Source organism: Emydura macquarii, unplaced genomic scaffold (assembly GCF_026122565.2).
Source record: "Emydura macquarii macquarii isolate MOO-44397 ecotype Brisbane River unplaced genomic scaffold, CSIRO-AGI_Emac_v2 contig_1876, whole genome shotgun sequence".
Classification (NCBI taxonomy): Eukaryota; Metazoa; Chordata; order Testudines; family Chelidae; genus Emydura; species Emydura macquarii.
The window spans coordinates 30231136-30246002 of NW_027132013.1; the positions used below are offsets into that span (position 1 = coordinate 30231136).

Consider the following 14867-nt stretch of genomic DNA (forward strand, 5'->3'; position numbering starts at 1 on the left):
CAATTTTTGGAAATTGATATAGCTATGCTGATTTTGACCAGCTGAGGAACCGATCCAAGATGTTCTAGGGATTATTAGATATAGGAGCACTAGTTTGTTGTGGGTTTTTTTTTTTACCATGAGCACTGGTTTCTCTAGCTGATGCCCATGTTCATCATTTAACAAACTTAATTTTATCATTTGACCCCTGGATATCTTCCACTTACTCTGTAAATAGATTACATCTTGAAGAGTCTTAGTTTACACAGCAGACTATCTGTACTTACAATTCATTAGTAAAAATATCAAGACTAGTTACTGCAGTGTAATTCCAAGTGAACTATGTGTGGGCCAGTAGCTTTACTAAGTACAAAAAAAAAAAAAACCTGATAGTTTTTATGCATATGACTTTCTCTTAATCCTTCTGAGATGTGTTTTGTATCTCATCTTCTGATACTGTATTTTCCCTTTGCTATCTTAATTCCACTGCTAAATGTTCTAGTTTTGAAACAGTGCAGGTGGGTGTAATAGATTTTAGCCTTTTATGAACTGAAGGATGACAGATTATGACTGTAAAAAAGAAAACGAAACGTTATCTGGCCAGAGCCAGCATATCTGAAATTTACACCATTGCCATTAATGCAATTGGCATTAGCAAGTTGTGTCTAGTGATCTTCAACATGAGGTGCGAGATAGTTAAATGGCACAATCAGATTTCTTAATGGGACAAATATACTGCTGATTCTGTAGGAAGTGATTCCTGGAGCATTATTCAGAAGGGAAATGAGGTTATCCCAAGATTTAAAATGCCAGTGAAATGAAAACTCAGTGGTTCTTGACTAACAAAGGGTTGTCTTGCTGTTGAGTCATTAGAGCTTTAGTCATCATGTCATTTATACTTACCATGTAGAATGGGCCTAATTTTAATTTACACTGAGGCCTGGTTACATGGGTCTGAAGGTGTAAAATAGACTTAAAGGGGTTTAAATTGCATTTATGTTTAATGCATTTTGAAGTTGAAAAGGATGATGAAGTCTAAAACCCCATTCTTTAATGTTTTATGTTTTCTGAACTAAATTTATAACAATGAAATAAAATGTAAACTATGGGGATTTGCTGAGTTTTTTATATTAAACCACAATTTATGAAAAAAAGAAATTGTTTTTTTAAATAATTTTTTTTTAAAAAACAAGAAAACTTTTGAGCAGTAGTTGGTAAAACATATTGAATAGTAGTGGAGGGACAATGGTCATACCTTATCCATAAAATCATGCATTAAAATACGGTGTTTATGATTCTGTATTTCAGGGATTCATCTCAAGTAGTTGTTCATTCAGCTGATGCATTTGCACCTGTGGCTTATCTCCACTTTTTAAAATTACACTTAGAGGATAAGGCAAGTACACCTTTCTAAATATTATGTTCCTTTTAATAGACAGTGAAGACATATGGACTGCTTTCTTTTTATGTTGCTTTCACAATTTTAACTTCATCCAAGTGTTTGGCTCTGTCCCTCTATTTGCAGGGAAACCTGTACTTACTTTAACTGGTTTTCAGAAATTGCCATCAGAAAGACCCAACACAGATGCTCACTTGTGCCGAATGAATGGAAATAGTATTTGTATAGCATTTTTCATCTTGAAACCTCAAGGCGCTTAGCAGATACTGCTCCGCCAAGTACATGTGTAACCACTGAAGTGCAGCCATGCTCGTTGTGGAACACAACTGATACTTTTGTATTAGCAAGCCCTATAAACAGTGTTGAGTTTCTGTGAGGTTGACTTTCTTATTGCTATTTTTGTTAAAAAATAGATGTCGTAGAGACCTGTTGATCCTCAGTAGATTAGTTGTACCTACTAAACCCTCATTTCACATATGGTAGATGACCCAAGCTAGTAATGATTCTAAGTCTGAGAGGTGAAGCATCAGTCCCTTAATCTTTACGCCACCTAATCATATTCCATTCAGCTATCCCGCAATAAACTGAGCTTACAGCAGAGGAGATACTCTGTCATATAAGGAGAGATGTCCAGCCAAACTGGACAGAGAGCTTAAGAAATATTAGCAATAGTTCAAAGGGATTCAGTTTGTTTTTAACTTATGATTCCATGGAAAATGTGCAGTGCAGGAGTAAGAGTCCTAGTAATGGTAATGGTAGACGGACATGTCTGCTGACAAATTCTTGAGTATTGCAATCTTACACATGACTACAGCATTGCTAATGAGGTTCAAACACTACATTGTTTTCTTCCTTTTTGTGAGCACATTTGCCATTCTATTTTCTCCGATTATTATGCACATGTATGAATCTTTCTTCCTTCTGCATGTTTGTAAATGCTGACATTTTATTTACAGATTTCTGTACCCTTAGAGCATTTTTGAAATTTGGTTGTGCAATATTTCTGTATGATGAGAGAGAACATATTGACATGTTGCTGCAATTAATGACATGTTGACAATTTTGGAAAGGGTTGCCAATAATGCATCAAAGTAGAACTTTTTGTTATGAACTTTATTTTACAACACTGAATAATGCACATTTACTAAATAATATTAAAATGCAAGTAAGTTATATGGATGATAGATTTATAAGAGATTTCCTTCATGGCTTTTCTGTCATGATATGAAGGTTTTTTTTTTTTAAGATCTACCTTGAGGACTGCTTTTGTCAAGGGTAGAGGCCTATTGATCTTCCTGCTGTGCTTGAAACCTTCTTAGTATTCCTTGGGGATGAGGAGAGGGAGTTCTAGTACTCCAGCTGATTATAGTTTACTTTTCTTTTCTGTTTATTTTTACAGTCTGAAAATAAGTCAAGCTACTTCAAGTACAGGGATCATTACTGAATGCATCAGCGTTATAGTGTTTGTTTTACATGTGGTGACTTTTGAACACTTCAAGCATATATAGTATATAAACCCTATTTAGGAGAGACCGTTCATATATTTTTATCAATAAGAAATGCTGTCTCAATTTTTGCTTTCTGTCTCTCCAAAAAGATAAAATGTTTCCCTATTTTCTTCCCAAATGATCTCATTCCTATCCTGCTTCATCCCATCCATTTCTTGTTTAGGATATTTGAATGTAAAATCTTAAAATATTTGTATGAGAGACTTTGTGAAAATGATGTCAACCAACTATGTGAAGTGAAACCAAATAAGCTGAATAATAGAAAACTGTGGTGGTGGTGGGGAGAAGTGGAAATATATTAATATTTTTTTGGGGGCACTGACTTTATTGCTCATGGCAAACTTGATGCTAAAATGCACCATACATCACTACAGTGACAGGTTAGGGAAAATGAAAAACACAAAGCTTTACATAAATCAGGCAAAAAATCGTATTAAAATGCATTACATTTTATATAAGAATCAAGATTTTACTTTTATCTGTTCAGAAGCTCTTTTTCCCTTCTTATGTAGATGTTTCAGATTTTGTTAAAGCCTCACAGTTTCAAGCAGTTTTATAGCAAATCATATTTCAAATTCATTGTAGACAAAGCTGTCACATTCTTAAAGAGGTAGAGTTTATAGAAGCAGGGCCTGGATTTTGGTATACACTATCGTCTTTAAGAGTTAAAAAGGAAAATAGTTTGTTTTCTGCTGATGGGAAAAGGCATTAGAATCTTTTGGCTTTACATTAATTTATTTTATGTCATGGTATAATAAGCTAGGTTTTCAAGAAGTTGTGACTATGGAAAGGCAGTCAATCTTCCAAGAGTGTAACATGTTACTAACTTAGCATTGTTTAACCATGTAATGTTTAAGACACGCTCAAGATTGATAACCATTAATAACCCTTGTAGTACTGTACCTTTTCTCCTCCATTATGTGTTTACAAAACCCATGAATTTTTTTTTAATCAGTCAGTAATTCAGCCCTTGAGAGCAACCCTACCACAACAAATCACTGTGTATACACAATGGGGAAAAATGTACTTCAGTAGAGAAATAGATTTTAGTTTCAAGGGGTTATTAAAATTATGAAAAAAATATTTGCAATTTATGAAAAATATATAAAAATAGCCATTTATAATCATTTTAGAAACTCCATTAATAGACTACATAGTATTTCCAAAAAGTGAAAGGCACTGTGATATGTGGTTTTAATAGATATCACGATATCAGTTTTGTCATGCATATCTCACCGCTGAAATAACATCTCTTTCCTTAGTTATGTTTCACGGGCATTAATTTTACATTCTTTGAATTGACTATTTTGTAATCATTTCACAATTTTAGGTAGTGAGTCTTAGTGCAATAATAGAAGTCTCTGCTCTTTTTGCCATTCTGTAGTGCATTTTCTTCAGATAAATTTCTTCATGTTTAACTACAAAGACTGGGAGGAAATTTGTTTTAGATTGTTTCTGGCAGCACAGTGAGCCGTTGTGCCTGAGGGAGAATAACATTTTATTCATTGTTCTCGTTTAGTACATTACTGTGCAACTTCAAGATGTATTTTTGCATAATAATTGAAAAGCTTTTTCCCCACCCTTTTCTTTCCTTACCAATAATACAGAAAAGGCTGAAAAGATAATTTTCTTAATATTTTTATTAAAGCTTTATAAAAACTTTGGATATTAACAGATCAAATAAGCTTTTTTTCTTTGTTGTTATAAACAACTAAATAATAAATAATAATGTTATTAATAGGACATTCATTTTGATAGTCCATGGAGACCTCATTTACTTCATCATAAAAAACAAGGTCACCATTCTGTTGTACTTTACATAGAAATCTAGCTTCATCAATATTTTACCTCTCCTATAAGAGCTTGGCTTTGTACAGCTAAAAAGTGAAAAAGCTTTTCACTTATTCGTCATTTGCTGTACTTGCTGTTGATTCACACATAGTCCTCCCCACAACACACATCCCATCACATGCATATAAAGAGTGAGATCTTGAACCCATTGATATCAAATGGGAGTTTTGTCATTGACTTCAGTGGGGCCAGGATTCACCCAGTGTATTTTGCCTTGTCGTTTTTCCGTATGCAATCAGATGCATAGTTTGAATCTGACCCAGGTGGTAGTAAGCTAAAGTTATTACTGTCTGATAACTCTTCATTGGTATGTAAAATACACTGATGGTCTCTGTCAAGTTCCTAATGGACGTGTCCATATTACAAAAGCCAGCATGACAAATGGCACCAATTGGTACCCTTACTTACAATATTTATAAAGAGGCCACACACTGAATGTAAACTGAATTATTCTTTCATTTCTAGCAGTGGTCAATCCAGACTAGGGCTAAGGCATATGGAGCAATGTGGGGAATCTTGTTGTGTTGTTGCCTGTGCTGTGCAGGTTCTGTGGACAGAGGATTTCAGTCTCCAGGATTATCCATTGGGTATCTTTCAGAAGCACCCAAGTTCACTTAGCCAAACAAAAACAACCCAAAACCCAGACCCTTGAAACCTATAGAGTTTTGTGCTAGTGGTTGAAACAAGGGACTTGTTCTAGCTGTGTATCGAACACTCTTGTGACCTTGGACAAATTGTTGAATCTCTCTGTAGCTAACTTAATCATTAGTAAAAAAAGATAAACCAGCCTATAGTGCTTTGGCATGCTGAAAACATGTTAAAATGTCTGGGGCAGTTACTTTGTTATGTTATAGTGTCTCATGAATAACAAGGGATAGAAACTAATGCCACATACCGCTGGAAAAAAGAGAATCAGAGCATTTTAATGAACAACAGTTTTCTCTCACCCTGGTGAGTCACACAATATGAAACTTTAAATTACATCCTTCTTATAACCATCCCCCATCACCTCCATTTTTCTCCTAATTTTATTGGCTGCTGTTTTAGGAACTGCTGATTTCATAAGCAGTTCTTGTTTTCATGTTCAAATGCAGATAAAATTTTCCAGTGAATATAAGTGGAGAAAATGTTAGGCTTTGAGGGAAAATAAAGTCTACTTGTCCACATCATGATGTTGTAGCTATAGTTGAATGTGGAAATTGGACTGCTTACTGCCACAGCAGCATGGGATTCTGATATTCTCCCAGGCTGAGACTCACAGCCGAAGTACAAATACTAACTTTTCTTTGTCTACAGAAATGTGAATAACAATAATTGAATAAAATAGGTAATATTCGGATTTTAAGACTGAAGTCATCACTTGTGCTGATCTGGAACAAAAGATTGGAAAATGAATGTTTTGTTCCCACAGTCCCAACAGCACAACTCTCAGCACTATCTCCTATTCCTTAATGTGGATGTATCCCAGTGTGGTTTTCTTCCTGTAGTGGACAGTAGAAAGAAGAAAGGTGGGTGGTGGTTTTTTGCCAGCCTGTGACAGAAAATGGGGGCATGTCTACTGTGTTTTTTGCTTGTAAGGTAGCATGCTGGCCTGTAAACCATCCAATCCACCTCTGTAAATTACTCACCTAGCCAAAGTCATGATGTGAAGCTCACTTAATTGTTTATAAAATTCTTTGAAATCCCTCAGTGGAAAGGTGCTATAGAAATGCAAATAATTTCTAATACTTTTATGCCTCTATAAAAGGCGAGCAAATCTTTCTAGCAAGTCAATTTGAGGATGACTTTAAATATTTGTAAATGCTAGAAAATGTGTTTGGGAAATATTGCTGTGCCTTATGTACTAAAAAAGTACAATCCTGAATGTTATATTTTATTTAACTACATCTAAAACAAACCCTTTCTGTCCAGCTTCTTAGAGCATGAAATTTTCTGCTAATCTCCATTTGATCTTGCTTCTCATTTTCAATACTACTTTGAAAATGCTCAAAGAGCTTTGCATTTATTTGTACACTGTGCTTTAAAAACATCTCCTAATCCATAAAACTTCTTCATCTTGGATTCAGACTCTGAATGGCATATGCTGGGGAGTGGGAAAACAGGAAAACCCAATCCACACTCATGGAGTGTTGTGTTCTTACTATCCATTTGGCCCTCCATCTGGAGAATCTGCCACTTCTGAATCTCATGTCCTTTCCCTCGGCACATCTAAGAATATAAGAAGGGCCAAATTGGGTCAGACCAGTGGTCCATCTAGCCCACTATCCTGTCTTCTGACAGTGGCCAATGCCAGGTGCTTCAGAGAGAATGAACAGAACAGGTAATCATCAAGAGATCCATCCCTTGTCATCCATTCCCAGCTTCTAGCAAACAGAGGCTAGGGACACTTCTGAGCATGGTTTTGCATCCCTGCCCATCCTGGCTAATTGCCATTGATGGACCTGTTCTCCATGAACTTATCTAGTTCTTTTTTGAACCCTGTTATAGTCTTGGCCTTCACAACATCCTCTGGCGAAGAGTTCCACAGGTTTACTGTTTGTTGTATGAAGAAATACTTTTCTTTTGTTTTTTTAAACCTGCTGCCTATTAATTTAATTTGGTGACTCCTAGTTCTTGTGTTATGGGAAGGAGTAAATAACACTTCCTTTTTTAGTTTCTCCACACCGGTCATGATTCTATAGACCTCTATAATATCTTCCTTTAGTCATCTCTTTTCCAAGCTGAAAAGGCCCAATCTTATTAATCTGTCCACGTATGGAAGCTGTTCCATACCCCTACTCATTTTTGTTGCCCTTTTCTGTACCTTTTCCAATTCTTTTATTCCAATATCTTTTTTGAGATGGCAATCAGATATGCACGCAGTATTCAAGATGTGGGCGTACCATGGATTTATATACAGGCAATATGATATTTTCTGTCTTCTTATCTATTCCTTTCCTAATGATACGCAACATTCTATTAGCTTTTTTGACTGACACTTCTCATTTTCAGAGAACTATCCACAATGACTCCAAGATCTCTTTCTTCAGTGTTAGCTAAAATTTAGCTAATTTAGACCCCATCATTTTATATGTATAGTTGAGATTATGTTTTCCAACGTGCATTACTTTGCATTTATCAACATTGAATCTATGGTACAATTTGGTTCATTTAAGATTTTTACTTCATTTGACTCTACACTTTCTTTCACATATAGCGCTACTCCCTCACCAGTGTGATCTATTCTGTCCTTCCGATATATTTTGTACTCTGGTATTATTGTGTCCCATTGATTATCCTCATTCCCCCAAGTTTCTGTGATGTCTATTATATCAATAACTCATTAAATACGAGGCACTCAAGTTCATCCATCTTAGTATTTAGACTTCTAGCATTTGTAAATGAGCACTTAAAATTTTTCACATTTTAGCTGCCGTTCTGTGATATAATTGAATGGGACTCTTTTCATTTGGCTATTTGTTATCAGATCTTACCCATATTTTTATCATCTTCCATCCTCTCCTCCTTACTAGGATATAGAGAATCTCCATTAATAGATCCTCCCAAGGGATGGCTCTGTTTAAACGATATGGTCCTCCACATCTATCTGCTTCTCCTCAGCCCTTAGTTTAAAAATTGCTCTACGATCTTTTTAATTTTACGTGCCAGCAATCCAGTTCCATTTTGGCTGTGGTGGAGCCCATCCTTCCTGTATAGGCTCCCCTTTCCCAAAAGGTTCCCCAGTTCCTAATCAATGTAAACCGCTCCTCTCTACACCATTGTCTCATCCACACATTGAGACCCTGCAGTTCTGCCTGTCTGTCTGGCCCTGCGTGTGGAACTGGAAGCAGTTCAGAGAATGCTACCATTCAATTTCTTACCTACTAGCCGAAATTTGGCCTGCAGGACCTCTCTCCTATCCTTTACTATGTCATTGCCATCTACATGTAATATGATCACCGGCTCCTCTCCAGCACTACAGAAGTCTGTTTAGATGTCTCGAGAGATCTGCAACTTTCATACCTGGCAGCAAATCACCAAGAGGTTCTCCCTGTCATCACAAACCCAGCTATCTATGATTCTAATGATCAAATCCCCCATTACTATTACCTGAGTTCTCTCTCCATATCATAAAAGCATAACTAACTCTGGCTGTAGGTATGGTTTCAAAACCTTTTTTACAAATGAAGTGGAAGTTCTTTTCAATGTACGCTGTTTTATCTTAAGAGCTCAGTTACCACATTAAGTATTATCTCTGTCATGCTCTCTGTAGTGGCTCACAACCGTGAATGCATACCTTAGCGCCAACTGTCAAAAACCGGGCAGACACCCCAAGCTGGTGGTGTGTTGTATAATTAGATTTCACAAAGCCAGTAACAAATATGATCTCTTGGATCACTATAATAGGAGTCACAGACAGTCACCTTAGACTTTCTAGTCTATCTTGCCATCTAGACAAATTGGACTTAGTGATAAATAGTTACTTACACCAAAAATTACACCACATTCAGGTTTCTGCCATTCTCAGGAGACCAGTCACTTACGCCCAGATACGTTGATACCCTATATCTTACACCAAAGACAACATCTGTAGCCAATCCTGTAATAAATTATCTCAAGGTTTATTAACTAGGGAAAAAGGAATAGGAGAGTCATTTACAGGCAAGCAAACATATACACACAAATGAGTTACTCTCTAAAGCCGAAGAGTGACAGAGTTGTAGTGATCTGTCAACTCAAAGTATCTTTCAGGGCAGCCTCTGGGGATCTCTGGCTTCATTTTAGAGTCTCTCTGGCCCTTCAGAGTTCAAACAGCCAAAGAGATGGAACGTTTTCCTGTGATTTTGTTTTATTTCCTTTATTCAGCTTCCAAACCCACAGGATGGGCACGTAGCATTTCACAGGTGTGTTAGGGCCATTAACCAATCCTTGTATTGCGATGGCCCATCTGATTTTGATAGTCCTTCTGGATGGGAGGGAAGGGGTTGATAAGTTCATAAGGGCCTGCATTCATAAATTCAGAGCAAACATTTTCAAAATTATAAAGCAAAACTTACATATTTTCTTACAGCATGGAATACAGATGTTAAAAGTGATATTAATGCATGCAGCAATTTACAAGCATTTCATAGAGTCCAAACAATGAGAGTCCTGTAGCACCTTAAAGACTAACAAATTCCTGCAGACATCAGCTTTCGTGGGCTGCAACTCACTTCGTCAGATGCATGAAATGGAAATCACAGATAGGAGGTGTATATATATATATATACATCCAAGGATAAGAAACATAACTTGCATCTGCCATGCATCTGATGAAGCTTTTGTTAGTCTTTAAGGTGCTACAGGACTCTCATTGTTTTTGCTGTATACAGACTAACACGGCTACCCCTCTGGAACTTTTTATCATAGAGTCTAAACACTAAATACATTCTCAAACTGCTAATGCCGATTTTGAACAAAACTAACATACAGGTAACCTGTCTGGTCTCGAGCTACAAGATTGTCAGTTCTTAGCTAGTGCCTGCAGCCTGGGCAAGAGTTGGCATCTGGCCTGCCAACGTCGCAATATTCTCTCTACTTTATTCCATCCCAAAATTGCTCTATTTCTCCAAGAAAAGGAATAGTTCTTTTTCTGTCCTTTAAAGGCATTTTATTAAACAAAAACAAAACAAAAAAACCTGATCTTCCAGAATAATTTCTACCTCATGTCTCTATCCAGTGCTTGAAAAACTGAGAGAAGGTGCATTTGGCCCCCTTCAATGTTTGTCTTAACAAGAAATATGATTAAGTTAGAAAGCACTGAACAAAGAGATTAGCATAATCTTTCCTTATGTTTGATGAGTTCTCTACCCTATTCTGTTCTGATTGCTACTCAGTAGGAGATCTGTCATTTTTAGATTTTTGTAGCAACAAGCTTCCATGCCAGCTTATGTGATGGAGAAGTTAAGTTCCTTAACAGGACAAACACTAGGCCATGTCTACAATAGAAAGGTAAGGCGACCTATACGAGGGTGATTACTGCGGTGGTACCTGTCCACACTATCCTTCTTGGGTCAGCAATGCACATCCTCACCAGGAGCACTTCCACCGACTTAAGAGAGGCAGTGTGGGGAGCTGAGAGACCTGCTTGACAAGGCTGCCCTGGCTCCTGGTGGTGAGCGGGTGGAGAAGCCGCCCAGAGCTGCTTTCCTCCCCGCTCCCAGCTGGAATACTGGGGAGACCACCCACGGCTTCTTGTCCCGCTGTGAGCTGGGGCTTGTCGCTCTGCTCCCAACCTGGACCAGGGTCCAACTGTCATTCTTGTCAAGTTCAGGGCTCAGTGAGGTGGTTTTATTATGTCAGCATAGCAAGGGAGTTATATCGGTGGGAGGAGCATTTGAATGTGTACACCACAGTTTTGTCGACAAAAGTGGGCTTGTGTTGACAAAAGTCTCTAGTGTAGACCAGCCGTAAGAGTCTGGCAGTTACTGTTGTACTTTCATATAGTGCTATGGATGTGTGTGAAGCCTTAGACATATCAGTCCCTGCTGACAAACTAAAGTCCTTACTTAAAAATATGTATGCATGTGCTTGACTTTGGAACACTTATGCATGTGCTAAACCATTGGAACAACTTATCAAGGGTTGAAATGGATTCTTCATCACTAAATTTTAAAATCAAGTTTGGATGTTTTTTCTGAAAGGTACGTTGTAGTTCAAACAGGAATTTAATTCTGGGAAGTCCTATGGTCTGTATTATACAGGAGGTCAGACTATATGTTCACACTGGTCTCTTTTGGCCTTATAAATACTGACTATATTAATATAACTTTATTGGTGCCCTGTGTCAGTGTGACGACTCATGTGAGTTCAGTGAAGCAAATGCCTATGAGCCAAAATTAGACTCATATCATACCATAGAGGGGGTAGAGAAGGGGAGAGACAAAGCAATTAATAGAAAAAAAGTATGTTGCTTGGTATGGATGTTGTTTTGTGGTAACAAAGATCCTATAATCTTTTTCCTGGAGTTTTTTAAATGGACAAATGCAGAAGTGAAGATCATTTGTAGATTGCCAGTCCCTGTAGGACAGTCTCTTCATCCTCTGTTTCATGTTTCAACCTCTTAGGCAGATTAGTTATTTTGTAGGCAGTAATGGCAGGGCAGTGTTTGCACTAGCTCTGAAAACAGGATCTGGCAGCTCTGCTGATGCTGACATTGAGCCCATTGCCTAAGCTAGTGCCAGGTTCCACACCTAATGCATCTGCTGAAGCCTGCACCTGTGCTGGTGTTGATACTGATTGATTACCTACATTGTTGGAGTAATCCAGGATTCTGTCTTGAAAGAAGCATTGCCATTTATCCTAAACCTTGAAATCAACAGGACTGCATAGCTGTTTGTGTACTCCTTTGTGCATTTACATCAGTGACATCAGACAATTCCTACAGCTTGACAGTTATTTCCAAAAGGAATGTCGACGAACAGGTGTTTGAGTAAATATATGTATTTATATGCAGTATATCCATATCTGTTGATAGGACTACAATATAGACACATGCGTGCATGCACACACATACATATAGCCTTATTGACATTAATATATTTAGAAGAGAAAAAAGACGGTGGGTGTTCCAAAGGTTTCATTTGACATGAATTTGGGATGCTTGTTATTAGAGTCACGAGAATTCTGCAAGGGATTCTGAGGAAATGCTCATATAATCTTCATACTACACCATGCCATCATGTATTGTGTGCATGATGCTTATTTTACAGAAAGGATGTTTAGCGATTTACTTAAAAGTGTATGCTGTAGAGAGTTATTAAAAATACAGCTGGAACTCTTTTTATATCCCTTCACTTGTAAAATGCCTTAGAATAACAAATTCAACCATGCAGGATTTGGAAACAGAGGAAAATTATAACAAACCTCTCATAATCACCTAAAAGAGCTTTCTACCTATAAGGCAGTGACCTTAAATTTGCTAGTTTATGATCTGTATAGGCTAGAAACAAAGGGATTATGTCACTGGAAAGGGGAAATTTGTTCCTTTCTGATTATATATTCATAGTGATGATGGGTCACAAAACCTCATATTAATAGAGGATTGTGTTCTTTTTTAGCAGATATTTTGGAGGAGAAGGAAAAGAAAATATTGTGGCAAGCTGTTTTGGGGACAAAACCAAGAGCAACACCATGATATTGGCACTGGTATTATGATGGTTGTGCACATGCTTATAGATGAGGTGGAAGGAAGGGGCACGACCAGACCATCAAGCCACTGTTCAACACTGGCTAATTTTATGGCAACACTGAGTCTATTTAGCCTGTATTCACTGTTGTTGCAATGCTAAATGTTTGTTTCATGATACATACCATCTTAAAATTAACCAGAGAAAGCAACTGTAAATTAATTCAAAACTAATTACATGCTAACAGGAAAAGTAATACCTTTTCTACTTGGTTGCATTGCACAGTTTATAGACATATATGAAAAGGGGCAGCTCTTGGAGCATCAGTTTCCGTTGTGGTTACTCATGGAGGGCAATTAGTTTCAGAATTACTTACATGCTGTCTGAGAATTCTACCACTTTGTTTCTAGACGTGCTTGAGAGGTTGTGGCTCTCATGCAGCCCTGTTGGCAACAGCAAAACAGAACTACCCACAGAAATGGTAGAATTCATTCAATTAATGGAGAATGATATGGATGTTGTTGGATGGTAGTATGTTGTAATGTTTGGAGTGCATATGTTGCGTATGCTCAGTTTCAGCCTTCATCTTTCCACTATTATGTTACATTCAGTTGACTTGTTTTAATGTACAGTTGGCTCACATAAAATAAACTATTGCCCTGTCTTTCACAGCTTCCTAGGAGGAATGAATAAAACAAGATCCAATCAAAGAGCATCAGCCCCTCTTAGAACATAGTTGTATTGTTTACAGTTCTTGCTAAATTTCTCTTGAGCCTTTTTAGAGGCAGCAGGGCTAAGATTCCTCTCCTAGGTAATGACCTTTTTGTAATGTAGCCTTTCCTGAGAATTTCCAAACACTGCTTTCACTTTAACTGGATCCTTTTACACCCCAGTGAAGTCAGACATTTATGTAAACGTTGAGTTCTCAATGCAGACTTTTGACCCAAGCCACTTTGTGTGGGGCGGAGGGGCAGGGCTGTTGCACGGGATCAGCCCCATAACTTAAAGAGAGCACTTTAGTACTGGAATGAATTATATCATAGGTGTTTGGAGCGATTTTTTGAAGAGAGAGGAAAAATACAAAAAGAAAATTAGTTATGTTAGTTATGATAGCCTAAATATTCAAAAGTGACTAGTGACTTTTGGTGTTTTTTGGATGCCGAACTTGAAACAGCTTGAAGGGGCCTGATTTTCAAAGGTAAGACGCACAGAGGGGCCAATTTAAGGTTAGACCAATAACCTTTATTCTGACATTTACAAGTTTTGAGTGCTTCACTGTACAATGTAAATTTGATTATATGTAGTTTGATATATGTATTTCAATACATAGTGTGCAATTTGTCTGCATGCTTACAGGATATTTTCACCAGGTTCTAATTCATGCTAGAAGACTGCAGAATTGTTCATATTGTTTTTTGTATTCTTTTTTTATCTTGCTTTATTCTGCTTTAACCTCATTTTGTAGATTTAGTGTGTAATAAAGATGCAATAATGTACATAGTTGCATAAGTTGCACACTGTAGGAAAAAATCATTTAAAATTATGGGCCATTGAGCAGCAAATGAATTAATAGCATATGGAGGTAATGCTTATAGTAATATTCAGTCAAAGACTATGGGCAAAGTTCTACCCTAGGTCAGCAATGGTGTGTTTAGATGGAGAGGAGCAGTATTAGACAAGCCATATCTCCAGGAGTCACCATGCCATGCAGAGCGGGATGTCTCAGGAGGGCCTGATAAAAACACAGCACAGAATGCGAAAAATGAGAATCATGCAAACTCTTTCTCCACACCCAGTATCTGCTGTTGAACACAGAAAGTATGTAGGGGCTTTGCGGCCTGGCCATGACCCTAAACCAACTAATTATACCTCCTCGGATCTAAGGACTACTTACAGATACATTCGTTAGGGTGTTCTTCACAATGTTCAAGAGAGCGCTAGTTATGTCTAAGTATGGGAGTAGGCACCTTGGTTTTTTTTTTC

General features: G+C 37.4%; 1 protein-coding gene across 4 annotated transcripts in view; it reads left to right on the forward strand.

Annotated features, from left to right (window-relative positions):
* DPH6 (diphthamine biosynthesis 6) overlaps positions 1–14867 on the forward strand; it is a 352580-nt gene that overhangs the window by 131758 nt on the left and 205955 nt on the right. For all 4 annotated transcript variants that reach the window (XM_067558060.1, XM_067558063.1, XM_067558064.1 and 1 more), the window contains exon 8: positions 1288–1375. In XM_067558060.1, coding sequence (XP_067414161.1) covers positions 1288–1375 — 88 coding nt within the window. The remainder of the gene's footprint in view (positions 1–1287; positions 1376–14867) is intronic.